Source organism: Limanda limanda, chromosome 8 (assembly GCF_963576545.1).
Source record: "Limanda limanda chromosome 8, fLimLim1.1, whole genome shotgun sequence".
Lineage (NCBI taxonomy): Eukaryota > Metazoa > Chordata > Actinopteri > Pleuronectiformes > Pleuronectidae > Limanda > Limanda limanda.
In genome coordinates this window covers 20470793-20485941 of record NC_083643.1, presented here as the reverse complement: position 1 = coordinate 20485941, position 15149 = coordinate 20470793, and the positions used below count along the sequence as shown (strand labels likewise).

General features: G+C 43.7%; 1 protein-coding gene across 1 annotated transcript in view; it reads left to right on the top strand.

Moving 5' to 3' along the window:
* Positions 1-15149, top strand: part of plxnb2b (plexin b2b) — a 99610-nt gene that overhangs the window by 43835 nt on the left and 40626 nt on the right. The window contains exon 2 of the mRNA XM_061077066.1: positions 13670-14793. Within this exon, the coding sequence (XP_060933049.1) occupies positions 13672-14793 (1122 nt within the window). The 5' untranslated portion in view covers positions 13670-13671. The remainder of the gene's footprint in view (positions 1-13669; positions 14794-15149) is intronic.

The following is a 15149-nucleotide window of genomic DNA, read 5'->3' as shown; positions in this document are numbered from 1 at the left end:
GCAGGAAAAGGTCAGGCCTCTTCTCTAAGGGCCTAATCACCCACTCTCATTGAGTGGCTTGCTCGCTCAGTTACACTTGATTGGACGAGTGTGTGTGCGTGCACGTGCGCGTGTGTGTGTTATCGACTGGGTGTTTGTGTGAGAGGGATAGATTTCGCCTTGAGCATGGTGATTGGTTTGTTTATCAGAAAATGTGCATTCCTGACTTGTGAACGTCCGATTAGCAGATGACCGCTCTGGGTCAGGTGACACACACGCGTCAGAGTGTGCATGGAAACACACAAACAATCCTCTCGCCTGAACATGTGGTGTAATCAGCGGCCTTGTCAGGGGAACTGTGGGGCTGTAACAGGCTCATTAACTTCTCCCTGAGCCTTTTTTTAGAGCGGGAATTGGCCCCGACGAGTGGGCTACGCTTCTCTCCACCGTCTCTTAATAAAATCTATTCTCTGCTTAGCTTTTTTGCGATAAGTGATTGTACTAATGTAATGCACGTGTGTGTGCATGGATGCGTGTCGTTCCTCGTTGCCTCCAACCTCCCTCCCTCCCTCTCGCTCATGTTTCTGTGCTTATTCCATCGTTAGTGGACATTCAGTGCCGCCCCATTCTTGCTTGTTTTATTTTAGCAGGGGCAGCGGGGATTAAGTATTAAAGAGCCTCAGCTGCTCTGGGGCTCCTGGAGCTCAACGTTCGGACACCGAGGCCTGATAATGGTGTTTGTTTAGCCATTAGTCAGGCCCTGCTTAGAAGCTCTCTCCCCTCTGGCTGCAGCAGCACTGATAGATGATGGATGAAGATTGTGGGGGTCGGCGGATAGAGGGATGATTGTTGTGAAGTGGTTTTGATAGCATCAAGAACATTTAGTGGAAGTATGTGACACTAAGGATAAGTGCTAGAACTACTCCAGGTCAATACGATTTCTATATTCATATCTCAGAGGGAGCGAGATGCTTAGAGGCTGCTCTTGTGTTTAGATTTTCTGTCGAGGCACAAACACGTTTTATCACAGTCCACCTTGTGATTCGTTCTCGTCATCCAACTAATTAAAAAGTGGCCCAGTCTATTTCCCTCTGCATGACCGGCGGGAAGCACTCCTTCTCGCTGAAAGCTATTTAATTTCATGAGGTATTTTTTACAGCTAATTTAGCCATTACCTTTTAAGCTCCAAATGTGACCTTTTCTCCAAATGCTGAAGAGCAGGCTAATCTTTAGGCCATTACCTGATAGCAGTTAGTCATTACTGTGAGCTGGAATCTTTCTGGGCCGCAGCCGATGCTCCTATCCACACCATCACAATGCTCGGTCACCATTCACACTGTGTCTCGTCTTTACGGGTGACAGGCACCTGCCTGCTCGCACAAAGGAGTAACTTGTGTGTGATTGGCCTCCCATCGCTTCCATCTTTCTGTTCCTCGATCATCTCTTATCCACACTTCCACCTTCTCTACTCCTCCTCTCACAGTTTGTCACAGGTTGCGCCCGACTCATACACCACCCCACCTGTGATTGAAAGGGGGAGCTCCCTACTGGTAACATGCCAATTTTCTTTCTTTCCAAGAGTGACAGTGCCGACTTCTTTTATGGGTTACAAGGTTTTTAATTGGCCTTTTATAAATACACACGTGAAGGTCAAAAGGCTGCAGACAGGGAAAGTAACAGTTGTTAGGAGGACTCGAAAGATCATTGCAGGTAGTGATTGTAAGTTATTTCATCCAAGGTCTGCTACAACAAACACAAAGCACAAAGAGCTGTTAAGTTGGTCACGTTTAAGTTGGTTTTCACTGCCCATCCTTGGACCCTGTTCATACCTGGTATTGACATCTATCTTGAGTGATCTGATGTGATCAGCACTAAGTTCAGGTTTGAACGCACCCAAAAGTTTGTAAGTATATAATTCCATCTAAATAGATCATACATTCTTATTGTACAGAGAACATATTGTTTATGAAAATAAGATTTTACTGTGAGTGGATTTGTTAAACTGTTAATATGTGTTGTTGGGTCGGGAAGAAGTTACGAGTAGGACTTTATTAGATAATGAAGGATTGAAAAAGGTGGAGAACAACGGATGAGGAGGGCCCCATGCCTTTGTTCGCCTTGGGCCCCCAAATTGCTAAATCTGCCACTGCTTCTTAGTGACCCTAAGGTGATTTGTTTGTGGCCACCATCACAATTGGAAAAACTGATCGCCCCATAAGTATTGCTGTTTTTTCTTTGAATGAGTAAAATCTTTCCTCACAGCAGATCTTTGCACAGCTCATTGATTCATTCAGCCCCTCCTGACTTTGCTCACTCTCATTCTCTCTCTCTCATTCAAGCCACCACACAGACAATCAAACATTGCCATCAGACACATCTGTATAAAACACTATCACAAGCAAAAATGACATGATTTTTTACATACAGAGCAGGAACTGAGATCTGATCTCAAGTTGTCACAGGAAACACACTCAAGACGCAATTAAAAGTCAAGTGTGAACGCATGAACTTAACACTTCCCACTTGTGATCAGATCACTCAGGATGGATTTTAACATCAGGTCTGAACTTGTCTGCTTTTGTGTCATGAGGAGAATCTGAGCTCGGTCTGTGTGTCTTCTCACTGCGTCGTCACTCTGCTTCATCATCTATCACTTCAGTGAGATTAGGTGAGCAATGCTTGGTAGTGGGAGAGAAATGTGAGTACTGACCTTCTGCATGTGTACGGTAAGCAGGTTAGAGCAGTGCATGTACATGCATGTGTTCTCAGATTACTGAGTAAACTGATTTCTCTGAGTAACCTGGTTTCTTGAGTGCATAAACATACTGAGAGAGGTTCACAACAGAAGGAGCAGATTTATGTGCACTTTGCATGTAGGTGCCAGGCTTTTGAGAAAGAACTGTTTATGACAAAGCAACAAAATGTTTTTTTTTTTTTTTATCCCAGTCAGGTCTTAGTCGGTCAAAACTGTTGACCTTTGGCCGAACATTTCTTGTTGTTAGGTTTGTGTTGATATATCTTAATAATCTGTCCACTTACAAGCTATATTAACCTAGTGTTTAAGGCTTTGATGACCACAATGACATTTTGACTTGGGTTCCTGTGAGCAATGCAGCATGTTTGCGAGGTCCTGTCAGGAAGAAGTGACTAAACGTATTGATGCATTGGTGTTTCGGGTCTCACTCTGAGTGACAGTAATTATGACACCACAAGACTCACTGGTCAGATATCAGTTTAGTTATTTGCTAAGCAGTACTTTGAAATAATTGACTACATACCTCCACCACTTATGAAACCTCCTTTATATTCACTAGATCCAGACCGGATTATAGATTAGTTCTCTAAACAATTCTCAATGAACTATTGTCTATCATCCCTGACCCCTGCTGCGACTTTCCTCGAAATTTCGTGGTTTTCCATGTAGTAGTTTTTTGCGTAATCCAGCAAACTAACAGACACATATGAAAACATAGCCTTCTTGGACGAGGTAAAAAAAAACTACATGTAAAATTCCTTTTGTCCCTCAGGCGTCTTAGAGGAGATCCCTGTTGTTCCTGAACACATTTTCAATTTTCTCTGGGACAACAGAATGCTGTAAAACTCCATCCCCTGTAGAAGTACGTATAGATGATGGATACATTGTTAACAAATCTGTTTTCATTCATGGTTGTGTTCTGATTACACAAATAACATACAGTGATATTTACTGAACTTTGGAAATCTTGATGGTCTTGTTGTTTTACATCTGACAGATGCAGGATTGGGGTTTCTTCCTGTTTTTAGAGTTTATGCTAAGATACATTAGGTTAAGTGCATCGTAAATGTAGATAGGAATATACTCTCACACATGAGATTGGAATCGCTCTTTTTAGGTCAGTTTTTGAAAGAAAGCTAATAGGCCTACTTCCCTAAATGTTGACCTATTCCTTCAAGGCCAAAGCTTCTACTTTAAACACACACTGGTTTCTTCTCTTTGTCTACTGTTCAAGTGAATTCCTATACGAGAGCAGGCGGGCCATTAGTCACCATGAGATCAGTATTCCCCTTGAAACCAAACGAAAGCTGGGGTAGCTTGACTAAACCACATTACAAGATACCTTCATGGCTCATTGGCGTTTATGCTGGTGAAGTGAAATCATTATAACCAATAAGGTGTGTAATGGATTCCTTCCTAGCAGTCAGTCTGGCTGCCTGACTTCTTAATTGTGGCTGCATGTGTGTTGAAATGTGAGTGTATGCTGTATGTAAGTAGAGGGGGATTGTCGGGAGCAGGGGATTGCTTCAGGGGTGGGTTAGAGAAGCTGCCCTCCAACCAGAGGAAGCAGGGATATATAAGTCTCTTGCTGTGCGTGCATGCATGCGTGCGTGTGTGCGTGCCAGTGAAAGCATCAAACCTGCTGAAGTACCCCTGAGCAAGACACTGAATCATTACATGTTCTTAAAAAAGAGCAGCAAAAAAGGAAATCCCTGCAGCAGTCAAGTCATTTTCCATAAAGAAATGAAGGCTTTAGGCTGTATTGAAAAGATAAGGAAATTAAAACAAAATGTATTCGATATCGATCAATGAATTCATTGACTTTAACAGCTAAAAATGCCTTTTTTGCTATTACAAGTCCCTCACTCAGAGGCAGACGACCCAGTCGGGAGCACTTGAGTGTTTTTCCGGTGGCCTAAGGGTCGTTTTTAGCCTTCGCCATAAACATCAGGAATGAGCAACGGACCTCTTGCATCAGCAGGCTCTAACATCACCAGTAGAGGATGACTACCTCACCGAGCTGCTGTGGCTCGCAGGCATGTGGCACTGCTATGACCAGCCCTTCCTTTATAGGGAGATGACCATCAATGATAATATTAATCCTCTATTATTGATGTGTGATCTTCAGAGTTAGGAGTAATAACCGGTGAGCTGTCATGTTTTTTGTTTTTCCTTGTTTAGAACAAAGGAGGGAGAGTGTGAGAGCACACTGGAAAGCTATCTGCCTTTACCTAATGCTCAGGCTGTACCCCACCTCTCCCAAGAGACCCTTAAAAGGATAAGCTGTAAAGATGATGGACAAATTTGATTATAACGTACATTTGGTTTCTGTTACAACTATATCATACATCTAGCCTCCCCCTTCTCCCGTAAGAACAAGACATTTCTGAATGTCCAAATATTCAACAGGTCTGGAATGCCTTAGATTTGTAGGTTAGTTGTTTCTGAAACACTTTTTTGTCTTATTTGTTGAAAACCTCAATTTAGTCTTCTAAAAAAAACGCAATTGTCTGTGGCCCTCACAGGATTGTAATAAACACAACCACACATTTCATCAGTAATGAACGGAATGATTGATCGGTGTAGCTGTCAGTCACTAACCGACCTGTCTTCCGGCGCACCCTGCACATAAACTCAGGCTTCACAAGCCTGAGAGACATAAATCACTGGAGCAGAGACGATAGCCAAAAGTGAGCTGGCGGGAAAAAGACAAAGTCGGCTTCTAGCAGTTGTCAGTGCACGTTCATGTGATTCGGTGGTGTTGCTTTGAAGAGAAGGATGATGGGAGGGGAAGGGATGTATCGATTGCAGGTTTTCCAGAATTACCAACTCTAGCTTGAATAAATAGGTTCAGCCGACAAAGCAGTCTGATGGTTTGCATTAGGGTCAGCTAAGATGGAGTTTAATTTCCTCCCTGAATTACTGTTCATGTGAATTTCTCTAACTTTATTGAGTAAAGATATCTATTTGCTTCTGTAGTTGTGCTAGAAGCAACTGTTTTCATACGCAGCGTCAGTGTTGGATCTCAGATGCATAACTGTGAGTGGAGTTGATTAGTGAGCTGGTGAATACACCTCTCTCCCTACACCTCTCTCCCTATGACTTTCTGTGTATTAGCAGCCGTCTGGATGTGGCGGCAGTGTTGGAGGAGCCACTGGCACCTGAAAATGGCTCTTCTCCGCCAGGCCAGGCCGTTTAATCAGGGTCCCTACATCCGCCAGCTGTGTCCACACAGCAAACAACCCTCTCAGTCCTGCTGGAGAGCGGCAGAATCCAGCTGGGGGGGGGGGAGACCAGTTAGCAATGGGAGATTAGCTGCCGCTGCTGCTGCCCAGACAGAGAAAAGGTTGAATTTGTGTGTTTGTTTTCGACACTAACGGAGATCGAAAGATTACAAGAGACACTGAAGTCGGCTGCGGAGATATGTGTAAGGCAGAAAAGTCTAGTAGTCCCTGTGTTTGTGGGAATCTGTGCACAAAAATGTAAATGTTTGCTCTGCTCAAGGTGTGTGTGTGTGCGCTCGCGTGCGTGCGTGCGTGCGTGTGTGTGTGCTCGCTGCTCAAGTGTCCAGCTGGCAGAGGGGAGATAGCAGGAGCCTTGAAAATGGTGACGGAGCGGTAAACAGACACACAAACAACCATCAGACCTAATGAGGAAAAGTGCTGTGCCTAAAAGGATGGTGTGTGTGTGTGCCGGGCTACACATGCACCCCCTGACTTGTGGTAATACATCACAAAGCTCAAACACAAGAGGCCAGTGACAGGTAGACACACAAGGGAAACACGGGCATACAGGCGTGAGAATTAGGAGACACACATTCACACATAAAAGCGTAATACACACACAGTCTAATAGGACAGTCCTCGGGTCACGGGCCAACTTTAAAGGTGTTAGCATATTTAGGCCAGAGCAGCTGGATCCCAGTGAAATGGAGGAGGCCAATCAATCCGCTGCCTGTGCCGGGTTCCCTGAATACAATGGCTGGGCTAGCTGCTTTGGAGTCCAAGTCAGTCAAATTGAAATAAATGAACTGCCAGCCCTGACGGCAGGGTAATTGTTCATATGGAAATTGGATTGTCGTCGTCACACCAGCCTCCCATTGCAACTTATGAAACAATTTCGCTGTAAGGACGGGACAGGAGTGTTTGCATGTCAAAAAAAAAGAAGCGATATGGCAGACGAGCAGAGATATAAAAAGAGAGTCCTACACACTCTCCCACTTCACGTCTAACGTTTAACAATGCCGCCTGTTCCGTCTATCCTCCCTTTCGGATGCGGCAGGAGAAAATGAATGGACGGCGGATCCGCCCCGTTTCCGGCCTGTCGTATGGCTCCTAACCCACGTTGTCATGTTGCCTATTATACTCTTTTATCAGGCCTTTTCAGCATCGTTGCAAGAGACATTGGAACAATTCCTTCGGAGCATTAACCCCTCACTTACCTCTCCCTTCCCCCGGTCTCCACCCAGCCCCGAGGCCTCTGGGGACATGCGAGTAATTTAATAACTGTTCAATTTTATCCGAGTGTAACACCGAAAGCGGCTTCAGTGTAAGGACACACATCAGTGTCAGACCCTGGCATCTGTCAAAGCCGGCACTGCGATGAAGAAAGTGCTGAATATGAATGATCTTGGTATGGGGTGATATCCTATTATGTTTCCAGGGTTGGGTGTGTGCGCTTCCTTTTTATTTACTATATCAGTCTCCTTTCAGTATCTGTATTAATGACTGAGCACTCATGCGGCTTCAAAACGTACCAGGTCAGCACTTGTTCGAATGTTTGTGTGTGTGATCTAATCATTAGACACACATTCCACTCCTCTCTCGGTCCCTCCCTACCTGGCTTCTCTCTTGATCCCTCGATCGGACTTACCAGCACACCTCCTCCTGGTGGGTTTCGTCCTAGAAAACCACTGAGCAGCTTGCGGACTGCCATGCTGGGTGTTAGAGCCCCTGTGTCAAAGAAACACACAGCGTGGCAGTTTGAAGAGAAGAGTGTGTCTCTGTGTGGTCGGAGTGGGATTACCTTGTCAGCACTTCAAGCTGCGCCGGTGCACGTATTAATGCGAGCACATGTGTCTCTGAAGCCCATGAATCTGTGTCGTGTGTTTGTGTGCCCACCTGCCATTTTTCAATTATCTTTCATTTTCCTCTGCTGAGAGCTGCTTTTCCTGTCCAGACATGTCCTAACTTGTGGACGGTGGTACTGTAGCTGTCAACAAAAGGTGTGTGTGTGTGTGTGTGTGTGTGCACATGTGTGTGTAATGACTAGTGAGCCAACACAGGGATACACCTTCAAGTGCTACTTTCAGGTCTGTGCATGCAGAATCTCCCAGATTTTCTGTAATGTTTATCTTCTCCCCCAAGGGATCAAATAAACTGGAGGTGAAAATTACGATTCACTGAGTCGTATCGTGACTGGGCAATTTCTTTACTGTTCTCCAGTCGCCACCGTTTCGGACTGATTCGTTCAGCAGTTACCTGTAGACTGCTATGTAAGGAAGCCTGTAACTCTTTTTTGAGCAGGTTTCAAATGTCATCCCAGAGCAAACTGAAGGATTTCACGTGTCTGTATTAAGCAAAGAAGGTCATGACTTAGCTGGGAGGTAATTGAGGGGATGAGACATTGCGCAAACACTAGACGAGAGAACACGGTGAGGTGATAATGTTCCTCTGACCTGCAGAAAGACCCTGAGGCTGAGTTTTTCTAAATAGTGAACTGTAAGCTTATACGACCAAGCTGCAGGAAGTTTTGAGCAGAAGGACAGTATTTGTTCTCAATATCCAGACCAACATTCTCAAATTCTGTTCTGGAAATCACACGTGTTTGTTGGTAGCACATCGACGTAGGCGTCTGTTGTCATCACTAAAAGCTCTGGAAACTTGTCTTTCTAAGTTGATATTTTCTTTTGTGTCTTCTGTGCATATGGCACCTCCTAGTCATCTTTTTATTTTCCTGCTGTATTCTCACCAGAGCTCACTCTGACATTCTCCAGACATTTTTCTAGGCGGGTTTGGGGGGGGGCATTCTTGCATGCAACCCCTCTGTGTTATTTCAGGAGAATGTCCTGAACTGGTCAAATCCGATTTGGCCAGTTACTTTAAGTAAGAAGCTCAAGAGCTGCACACTTTGTTGTCGCATCATTATCATTTCTATTGCTATCATTGTCTCTCCATAAGTTTATAACAAGGAAGTAACATGGTGTTCATTACGGCTCAGCTGACAACAGTGCTCTGATTCCCCTGTGAGGGGAGCTCCTCTGCTACAAGCCTCCGGTTCACTCAGGAACAATGATTATCAGGTTACACTCTTCAGTTTGTAGATTCAATATCAAACTAAAATATTTTACTATCACTAAAGTAAAATGTGGAGTGAGAAATAAGTAGATTCCTCTTCGACTGTCGAGCTGTTTTATTTTAGAGATTGTCTTTCACCGAACCAAATTTTTTAGACGTGCCATTAGCACAAGATGTGTTTCATCATTATTTATACCACAGGTCTTTGGAGGCTTCATTAGCTGCAGGCTGATGCCGCGTGCAGCCTCTAAATGTAGCAGCTTTCTTTTATTTATTCAGAATAGCCACGTATTGGATGGTATGCCCAGTTCCCATGTTCTCTGACAGGGTCTTAGAGACATGTTGAGCAAAGAGAGGTGGGCTGACCTGGAGGGGCTGAGATTGGCCTTCATTCCACCTGTGATGCTTCCACCAGACGTCTGCCACTCCTCGGCTCTTTGAAGGTTCTTTAATTCCAGCGTTCAGGATTAAACCCATGAAAAAGGATGAGAAGTGATAGAGTGACAGAAGGACATATCCTAGGAGAAAACAGGCTCCTTTGAAATATGTTGAGAATTCCGTTTGCACTGACCTACAATGCAGCATCTGAGGGAGAAATGCGTGACACTTTTTTGTGATGGGGTGGCTGGCCATAGGATTAGCATGAATAGGAAAGTGTCTCTTTGTAGTCATGGATGTGAGTGGAACCGGAGTTTTCTGAGACCTAAATGAGCGCCCCGAGACGATTGTCCCCGTGCTGTAAATTACAGAAGAAGAAAGTTGCTTCGTCACAGGAATCATGTGCTTTTCTGACATAATCCACCTTTCATGTGGTCTGAGTGAATCGAAAGAAATATGAATGTTTCCGTTTTGAGTGGACAGCACACAATGGAAGTGCATTCAATGAGGAAGTCATGCTTCAGTTGCTGTCCATATTTACAGTCACACTATTACTTTAGACATGAAACCTATGGTGGCGTGGGGAACTCTGGTAGTCATATGATCATAGCACGTGCCACATGACAGCAACACCCATGGTGTGAGGATGCAAACACCTCACTTGCTGCTGATGAAGTCACTGTCACATGTTTACACTTAGAGAAAAAAAATGCATATTAACAGTCATGTGTTATGTCAGACCAGAAACTGTCAAACAAAACACAAGGGTTTTGGTGGCATGCATAGTTTGTGATGTCTTTCTGTGTTTTAGTTCCTTCTCAATGATACAGATATTAACTTGTTGTAATAAAACTACAAATAAGACTAACATGGAGCTGATGACTGAGTCAAACACTCAGATCAGAAATTATCTCAGTACCCGACTTGGCTGTAAACACCATTGACACCTACTGTCTCTATAGCTTGTGACATAATGTGGTGTTTCAATGTTTTTTCTCTTCTCAACTACTTCACCTTATCTTCAATTCACACTATGTCACACTATGATCAAGTGACCCTAGAAATTCCCACACTTTGAAAGGTAATGAATGATATGTTGATACTAGCATATTTCAGAAATAGATAATAGCACGTAAAGCTAGGGTTGGTAATCCTGGAAAAACAAGAGTCGGCTACACTTGCAAATGCACTTTATTTATTGATGGCTATCAGGGACGTGAAGAGGATTTCAACAAATAAGGGGAAAAAAAGGGTTTCAGAAACAACTTACCAACCCTACCTGAAATCAAAGAATAAAAATAAGTAAACAGAGATGATGGAAACTTTATAAGTAAACAACAAAACACCGGTTCATAAGTTCACATCCACAGCAAGCTTTGAATTTTTCAAGTAATGATCGCAAAAAATAACACGTCTGTTATCACAAGCTGTGCATTCATGCAGTCGGTTTATTTAGGCTTAAATAGATTTTTTTTTCTGGCTAAGCAGAAAATCATGTGTTCTTGCTCCAACGTCTCTCAAGTTGTTGCCAAGATTCAGCCCTGCCCTAAATAAATACCCAGCGTATAAGGCTTTGTGGAGCTCACTTTTTACAGAGAAAACTTTACTACACCGCCTTCATTTTTTTCTTTTATCATTCCTCAGTCTCCCTGTGAACACTTTTAGCAGTTTGCCACCACCCTTTGTGAGAAGAGCGCCACTGTGTTGCGCTCATGTCGTCAACATTTGGAGGCGGCGAAAGCATTTTGCAGCCCGAGCAGTTTTCGTGATGCTTCCTTGAAAAGTCAAACATTAAAAAACGAGCGACTGCGGCGCCTCTTAAAGCTGACACATGCTTGTAATTGTCATTCAACGTTACCAGTGGAAATGTCTTTGAAACTGAAGTTTTGTTACTTTGGAGCCGACGTTATTGCTCGCATGATGTTGCTTTTATTTTGTCCACCCATTTTTTTTTTTTATAAATCTATTCCTCTTAGTTATAACTCAGCACACGGTTGTCTGCCCCTCCCTCCTAATTAAAGCTTTAAAAACCCACCACACACATTTATGTCCTGGATAAACGCAGGCAGAGGTTTTTATCGCATCATTTCTATTTTAGTGAACATTTTTTAAGACTGTGACTTGAAAAGGGCACAATGCATTTATGCACTGAAATGGTGTTGGAGGGGGGTGGAGGACTGAAGTAGTAAATGGGGAAGAAAAGAAAATATCCAACGGAGAAGTGGGAATGGGGGTGCAGGTTAACAAAAGACAAAGTGTAATTAGATGTTATTTGAAATGTTCAAGGTGAAATGAGAAGGAGGCTGCTATTGAAAGCGTTTGAGCTCGATACAGCGTGCAAACGTAGACAACACATTTGCTGTGTGGGCAAAAGCTCTGTCAAAGCCACCTGCAGTTCCATATTTACCACCGCCTGGGCAAACAGCAGTGAGCGAGGACGCCACAGACACCTGCTGTTACATGATGCCGTCTGTGTTTCTACTGGGATATTATCAGATCATGTTACCTGAAACAAAACTGTGTACTTCCTGAGCTGGGATGTTGATGAAGAAGAGAAAAAAAAGAAGCAGAGAGCAAATGAAGCTGGAACGGATCCAAGCTTTTTAAATAGGCTTTTATTGTGTTATGCTTTGAGATCAAGCTCTCGGCCTTAATCTTTCTTTAACCCCATTCACGGCACTTTTATTTTTCACCAGTGATCGTTTCTGATGTTATGTCAATTAAATCCAAAATAACATTCTCTTTGTAGAAGTGTAGCAGAGAGCTGCATGACACACACACTGTACTATATAGTTATGCTATTAGCGAAGATTATTTTTGTTTGTGTTTTAATACCTTAAACCATCAATCTTGATTTAAACTGTCAGTATTACTCTTGATGGGTTCATTCGTTAAATTACTAAGAAAAAAACACCTTGTTTAGTTTTTAGCCATGCTGCTAGTTTGGATGAATTTTATTTGAATTGATATGTCATTGAGATTCCTGCTGCCATCTAAAAATAACGCAGATGAAATTTGAATTGAACATAATTGAGCTCTGTTTATTTTCAGAATCACTGCCATTTATTTCTTGGTATTTAAAGATTTGCTCTGAACAAAGAAAACTTTGCATCGTGAGGTCTGTCAGTTATTCTGATCGACTGCGATGCTTTATCTGGAAGGAGATGTTGATTTCAGAGTTTTACACTCGGCAAACAAATTGAATTTACCTCATAAGGATTTAAGTGGCTGTGGGACAGATATCTCAAACCCTTACCCAGTCATATAGGAATATATTTGCATAGTTCGATGTAACAAGAGGTATTAATGCCGTCAATTCAGTGAAGCAGTGTTTAGGTAAACTCTTTTTCTCACATTACAATTTAATGGGAAAATCTATATCATTCTTATATCTGTGCAGTGAAGATGGAGCCTTCGTGTAGTTTAAATGGTAGAGTCTCTATTTATGTATCGTTTTCTATTCTTTACACTTCACAGAACAGTTTTACCATTCACTCATTCACATATATACATACATACATACAGTACAGGATTCATTGATATGATTTTCAGATTTGTAATGCTCTCATGCAGATCCTTGTGCTGGCACTCAAATATACCCTGCTTATGCTCACAGATTTCTCCTCAGCACTTGGATTATTTGTGTGCAACAGGTCCATCTAAATTCAACAGAGTTCCAGTTATCGGGTGGATAAGTAAAATTGTCCTTTAAGTGTATTACAAAATCTGACCGTGAAATCAATAAGTCTCTTGAATAAACATAGGAGAAAAAAACATACTTTTGGGTTTCACTCTCTTGCCGAAGGTTACTTTGGGATGCAGAATGGGGGAGCCGGGGATCAAACAACCGACCTTCTAGTTTCTGTACCTTCTCAGCCTCGGTTGCCCCCTTAGGAAAAAGAGTAAAATACTTGCAGACAGTCCTGGTCCTGTTGAAGGCAATACAATCCACCAACCAGCACCTCTAAAGCTCACTGACATTGTATCTCTGTTTAATCCGTACCAAAAACACTAAACTAAGCCAATAGTCTCCTGACTCGAGCTACAGTGTTATCGTGCAGACATGACAGTGGTATCAATCCTTTAATCTCACTCTCTGCAAGAAAGGGAACAAGTGCATTTCACAGTGTGTCAAATTGTGGCATTAAACCTTGTGATTGCATCCTGAACATATGAATGCAGACATGTTCTACAATGAGCATTTAATCCATGCATTTATTTCACTGATAATAAAACACCTCTCCCTCTCTGTTCCCTCCAGAGATGGCAAGCTGGGTCTCCCTCCTCCTCCTCTTCCTCTGCCAGTCGATCTCACAAGCTCAGGAGGAGAGCGGCAGCGTCCCCTTCCTGGAGTTCATCTCTGAGACCCCCATCAACAATGTGGTCCAGGACCCCCTGACTGGCCGCATCTACCTGGGAGCGGTCAACACCATCTTCCAGCTGGGGCCATCGCTGCAACAGGAGGCCCGTGCCGAGACCGGCCCCAAAGAGGATGCGCGGATGTGTACGCCTCCCGCTTCGGCCTGCCAGGACACAAAGCCCATGCCCAATCTCAACAAGCTCCTGCTGGTCCACCCGTCCAACGGCTCGCTTATAGTCTGTGGCAGCCGCTACCGTGGCATCTGCTCGCTCCTCAACCTGACCAACGTGGAGCAGCAGCTGTACTACAGTGACAGTAAAGGAGAGAGGACTTACGTGACGAGCATAGAGGACAACGTGAACGTGGTGGGCGTCATGTCCTTCAGCAAAAAAGAAGGAGACAGATTTAGCGTGTTTCTTGTTGGGAAAGGCTATGGAAGCCTGGACAGCACAAAACTCATCAGCACGCGGATCCTTAAGGACTACCGGGAGTGGGTGGTGTTTGAGAGCATCGTTGAGGCGTCTGCGGTACAGACTACACCATTCGTCCCCAAGTACCTGCACGACTTCCGCCATGCCTTCAAAGAGGATGGGTTTGTTTATTTCCTCTTTTCGCGGACACTTGACGGTACAGACAATAAAAACTTGACCTTTGTGTCTCGTCTTTGCGAAGACGACCCACACTATTACTCCCACACAGAGCTCCAGTTAAACTGTGGCTCAGATAACCGCTACAACAAAGTCCAAGCTGCGTATGTGGCCTCACCCGGCAAAGAGCTGGCGCGCGTCATGACTGGTACATATGGGAACGTCCACTCCTTGAACAAAGTCCTGTTCATGGTGGCGAGTGATGATGACAACGAAAACGACTCTGCCCTCTGCATGTATCCGCTCAACGCCATCAATGAGCGGCTCGTGGATATTATCAGCGCCTGCTACAGTGATTCAGGAAAAATTTCTGGGTTCCCCGCTGTGGACATCCCCTACTCATCTAAAACTGATGAATTCTGCACGTCAAAAATTGCAGTAAGCGTTTCTCTTGTGGTATCTGATAAAAAAAAATTAAACAAATGTGAGAGTGGAATAAGAATTCCCTTTGCTACAATCAATAATACACAGATGTGTCACTGTTTGTTTTGATGTCTCAGTGTTTACTTGGTTCTGCAGATCCTTTGTATTGCTCTGTCTAAATATTCTGCCTCACACATTTCCCTCCCTCCATGGCTCTTTTCCCAATTCCCTCAACTCATCCAGGATAACACTATATAGGAATGGTAGGAAAGTAGCAGCCCAAGGGCCAAATCTGTCCCTCTAGAGAATCTGGCCCTCAGCCTGGAAACCAGACCAATCAGCGAGCTCATGTGTATTCGCTTCCATGGATG